At 50.0% G+C, this 4,694-nt stretch overlaps 2 protein-coding genes across 2 annotated transcripts; one reads left to right on the top strand and one right to left on the bottom strand.

Annotated features, from left to right (window-relative positions):
- Nucleotides 1-4: 4 nt before the first annotated feature.
- LOC103081095 (60S ribosomal protein L23a) lies at nt 5-2,317 on the top strand (the record flags this gene model as incomplete). The annotated part of the gene is made up of 4 exons (XM_007467197.1): nt 5-24; nt 1,323-1,499; nt 1,999-2,068; nt 2,303-2,317. Coding segments are annotated over 4 exons (282 nt in total), but the record flags the coding sequence as incomplete, so codon positions are not given.
- Nucleotides 2,318-2,506: 189 nt separating this feature from the next.
- LOC103080812 (TLC domain-containing protein 1) lies at nt 2,507-4,688 on the bottom strand. The gene is made up of 4 exons (XM_007467196.1): nt 4,320-4,688; nt 3,905-3,987; nt 3,729-3,811; nt 2,507-3,330 (listed from the first exon to the last, which is right to left on the bottom strand). The coding sequence occupies exons 1-4, from the start codon at nt 4,511-4,513 to the stop codon at nt 2,947-2,949; spliced, it is 744 nt and encodes a 247-aa protein (XP_007467258.1). The 5' UTR covers nt 4,514-4,688; the 3' UTR covers nt 2,507-2,946.
- Nucleotides 4,689-4,694: the final 6 nt, after the last annotated feature.

Below are 4,694 nucleotides of genomic sequence, written 5' to 3'. Positions count from 1 at the left end.
GAAGAGCGCCCCTAGGAGAAACAAGTCAGTACTGCCCCGTACCCATGAAAAGATGTGTGGATATCCTCCATTGGTAATTTGGAAATTTACCAAACCTAGAGCATGGCTTCTCAAAACCACGTTGGTACCTAGTGTGCTTCTCTAAAGGAAGTACGAAGAGAATAATGCCCTATTTAAAAATGAAAGGAGGCGTGTTTAGCATATTAGTAGGAATCGTTTAAAACAACCCAGAGTCACTGTCAAGATTAGCGACTTGTTAGGTTAATCATCATTTCATATGTAGTCTACTTTCTTGTGAGTATAAAGTGGGGCTTAGATGTTCTTTGGGGGTTCCAGGTTTAGGTTGCTCCTCGTTGCACTTTTTTTAAATCTTTGCTGTGGGGAATAGTCCTTGAGGTGAGGATGTGGGATGATTCCAGATTGATGAGATTCATTTATCTATATTGGACAGTGAAGACCTGCAGCAATGTATGGCAACTTCTTTTCATTCACTTTCCCAAATGTTTACACTCAAGGAATGGTTGGGGGAGTGAGTGGAAAAGGTTAGGGTACTTGAGTGTTGCGGTGTCACTAGTGGTAATGACCGACCTTAGGGAGCACAGTTTAGAGTAGAGCCATGGTAGTGGTTACCACCAGTGGGTCCTCCCACTGCTTCCTAAGAAAAAGGCAGGAGAAATGGACTTGACAGACTTTTTACTGCCATTTGGACCTAGAATTTAGTGTGATAAGAGATTGAGATCTGATCTCTCTTCAAAAGAGGATGGTGTATCCAGGCAAATAGAGCCTTCTCTAAATTTCAGGGGGAAAGCTGTGTTAGATGGCCACTGTAACTTTAACCTGAGCTGCAAATAAAAAGTTGCTTTCAAGAATTGATGGCTTGTAAGCCAGTTTTCAGCAATCAAAGGGGGCAAAACAGTCAATTCAGCCTCATAGTGAAGCACCAACATTGTTTGGAACCCTAGCCTGAGTTTCTAGATTCCATAGTCTTAACTTTGTGCTCTTGGGTTGTCTAACCTCTTAAGTCTCAAATTTCTTCTAGAAATTTGCTCTTCAGAAATGTTGAGGTCAGGTAAAAGAATGAATAAAGTTGGAACTCAAAAATGATTGTTTAATCACTTAAGGGATGAAAGCCCTTGAGGTATCCCCAAGCTGAGGCTCCAGGTCCCTAAGTTTCAGGGTGCACGTGATGACACTGTTCAGCGACCAAAGTCTGACACAAATGACTGCTACCTCATTGTCTGATGCACCTGGGCTCCAAAAGAGCGCCCATTCTTTATTTTACTGGGCCCAAGCCAGCTGATCCCATTTTGCCTCTCTCCCAGGCTTGACCACTATGCCATCATCAAGTTCCCCCTCACCACCGAGTCAGCCATGAAGAAAATAGAAGACAACAACACGCTGGTGTTCATTGTGGATGTCAAGGCCAACAAGCACCAGATTAAACAGGCTGTGAAGAAGCTCTATGACATTGACGTGGCCAAGGTCAACACCCTGATCAGGTGAGTGGAGTCCTGTGGGATGTGGAGGAACCCGGGGCCTCTGGGCCTCTTGTCAGAAGCCAGGAAACCAGAATGGCATGAAATTCCTTGATGCTGCTTTTGGGATCAGAAGTAGTCTTCCCAGGGAGCAGCCCCTGCTGTAATTGCAGCCCCTTGTATGGAGTATGGACTTCTGAGGAAACATCAGCTGTCCTGCCTCTAGGACTTAAGGGGTTGGTGCTCATTTTCTTGATCCCTACCTCTAGACAGAAGCAGACCCTAGAGTAAGATACAGTTAATGTCAGAATACCTGTGGTGTTTCCCATAAAATGGAATTGGCTTCATTTGTGGCTTAGTGGCTTCCCTGACCCACTCTGCGCAAATGATGGAAAAATCACTATTTGGGGGGGGAAATGACATGAACAAAGGAACCACTGATACGCCAGAAGACTGGGGAGGAAGGAAGGGCATATGGGGGCAGTGAGGGCAGTAGGGACTAAGGCTTCCTTTTCCACCCTAGGCCTGATGGAGAGAAGAAGGCATATGTTCGACTGGCTCCTGACTATGACGCTTTGGATGTTGCCAACAAAGTAAGCTTCCTTTGCTACAAACCCCTTAACACCCCCGCTTCCTGGGTGCAAATGATGTGTCTGTTAGTGACCAAACCTTGACTTAGGTGATTAGGTTCAACTGACCTACTGCGCCCCGTCTTTAATAGGCCCTATCCCTCACCATGTGCCCTCAATTTGCTTTTTAACTTTGACATTTCCTGCTTAATATTCACATTTCAACTCCCAGTAACAAAGCTCCCTTTTGTTTTTCAGATTGGGATCATCTAAACTGAGTCCAGCTGACTAATTCTAAATATAAAAGTTTTCACTCTATGTATGCTTCTTTTCTTTCTGTTGATTTCTGGGTGGGAGGCCATACTATGGTATATACACACCTAAGTAACAGGGCTTGGGCAAGACTCTTGGTCTACTTAACCTGTTGGAACACTCAGCCCTATCACCTCACCATACCTGTAACAGATATTTGTGACCCAGACACATCTTAGGACAACTGCAACTTGGCCTCCATCATGAGGTAAGAGACCAAGCAAGAAGCTTTGCAAGAACCCCTTGCTTCATCTCTGGAAGAGGCTTTGTATGAAACCAATATCCAGAGTTTTCATTAGCATCCATTTCAGGGCAGTGTGGGTTGGCTGGCTTTCCGGTAGCACCTTGTCCCCATACCCATCTACCATGTCCAACCGGTCTGTCTGCTTCCCTCACCCCTTGCCCAAGGAAGGACAAGGACTTCAGAAGAGTGCTTTCATTAGTGTTTTCAATAGTGGGTGCAGGCTTGAAAGGTGGAGTGGCTGGCCCCAGAGGACACCTCAGGCAAGGGGCTAAGTCTCTTCTCAGTCCGTGTGACGGTGTTCTTGGCTGTGTTTGCTGTCCTTGCCACAAGTCCCTAAATGCGTTTTTCACTCAATCAAGAACTTGTCTTTGTGTTGCCGGCTGGGGACACCTTGGGGGCAGAAGTCAGAGCGGAGGAGGCGGGAAAAGTAGACGAGGATCATGACGTCCAGCATAAGCAGGATGCCCAGCAGAAAGGTTCCCAGGTTCCTCTGGCCGGCGTAACCCAGGAAGAAATGGGTGAGGTACGCCTGAGGGGCCAGGCGGAAAAGAAAGTACATAAACAAGTTGATGTATTTGTTGACTCGATAGAGGAGGAGGTCCTGGGCATTATTGATCTTCATCATCATGCGAATTGTGAGAAAGATGTTGCTGACCTCCACCAGCAGTGTTAGGACGCCCCCACCAACAAATCTGCTCCAAAAGATGCCTGAAAAGAAGGCACCCATAGCCTACAAGGCAAGGGAGAGAATGGGTTAGGGAACCCAGATGTCAAGGCTTTCCTGGAAGTTGGTGGGAATAACAAGGCTACCAGATTGAGGGGTAGGAAATCTTCCCTTATTTGCTTTCTGAAATACAGTTTACAGTGGATTCAACAAGATTGAATTTTGATCCCTGCCCACAGATTCTGGGTGGAGTTTCCAGTCTTAAGAAGGCGAGGCCATGATTGCTGGCCTCAAATAGTGAAGCAAGGGCCCAGAGACTGCCAGCCCTCAGCATTTTAGCATGAGATGTGGGACACAGGGTGGGGGTGGAGTTAAGAAAAGATGGTCTTTACCTCCCAGGTTCAGAAAGACAGCTGAGACTAGGTTGCTAGCACCAGGCCTATACCACATCCCCTGCTTCTCACCATGACGTGGTGGACGAGGTATTCCCAAGAAGCTCGTGCCTGTTGGCTAACCACAATATCCAGTGTGTCGTGGATGAAGTACCCTAGCGGAGGGTTGGGGGAAGAGGTCATAAATGGTACTGAACAAGAAGCTTATCCCTGTGCCCCCTTTTTAATGCTTCCTGGGCAAGACCTACCTGCGGAAAAGCAAACAAGCAGATAGCCAGAAAGCGACCATGCGCTCTCAACGTCCACCAGCATCTCAGGGGTCTGCCATATACTGGAAGGGAAGGGAGAAGGCAGGCTCTCATCTCAGTATCCCCCAAGGACCCACGACTCCCCCTGCCATTACCCTTGCCAGTCCCCGGAGGGTCTGGGCTGGCGCTATTGGCTGACGGGTGAGCCAGGAGGGGCTCGGTTGAAACCCAGGTGTCTCCTGTTTCCCAGGTGAGAAACCCCCCCCAACCCCGCGGCGCTGCTGCCGCTCCTGATTGGACAGCATTTTAAACCGGGAATCGGGTGAGACTGCCTGGGCCTTAGCCCGCCGGTGAGTGAAGGAAAGAGTAATGCGGGGTCCCCTAGCCACCTTCACTCCCCCAGTCCTTCACTCACCACAGTAGCGCCCAGATCCCTGACACAATGGAATGGGCGAAGGAGACGAGAAGGTTGTGCCAGCGCCAGGTGCGCAGGGGGTCGGCGCGCACGTGCGCAGGCAGGGGCAGGCGACAGAGCGCGTGCCGGAGCGCCCGGAAGGTCAGCGTGGCGCCCAGGAGCAGCGGCAGGGCGGGGAACAGCATTGGGGGCATGCTGGCCCTCCCTGCCTCTGCCCGCCCCCTAGGCGGCCTCCTCCGGCCGTTCGGGAAAGGGGCTCCCTCTCGGGCCAGTCCACCCCGGACGCCTCTCCTGCCGGCCGCCGGCCTCACACACACGGTTTCGGCGAAGACCTCTAGGCCCCTTCGCTCCTCCAGTTCCCTCCCCGCCGGCCTC

Source organism: Lipotes vexillifer, unplaced genomic scaffold (genome assembly GCF_000442215.2).
Source record: "Lipotes vexillifer unplaced genomic scaffold, Lipotes_vexillifer_v1.1 C27360221, whole genome shotgun sequence".
Classification (NCBI taxonomy): Eukaryota; Metazoa; Chordata; class Mammalia; order Artiodactyla; family Lipotidae; genus Lipotes; species Lipotes vexillifer.
This window is presented reverse-complemented; position numbering and strand designations above follow the sequence as displayed.

Coding starts and splice junctions, on each gene's coding strand:
- LOC103080812 (XM_007467196.1), bottom strand. CDS start 4,513: ATGCCCCCAATGCTGTTCCCCGCCCTGCCGCTGCTCCTGGGCGCCACG. Junction 3,988..4,319: donor GGGATCTGGGCGCTACTGTG/GTGAGTGAAGGA, acceptor CTTCCCTTCCAG/TATATGGCAGACCCCTGAGA. Junction 3,331..3,728: donor ACCTCGTCCACCACGTCATG/GTGAGAAGCAGG, acceptor CTTGCCTTGTAG/GCTATGGGTGCCTTCTTTTC.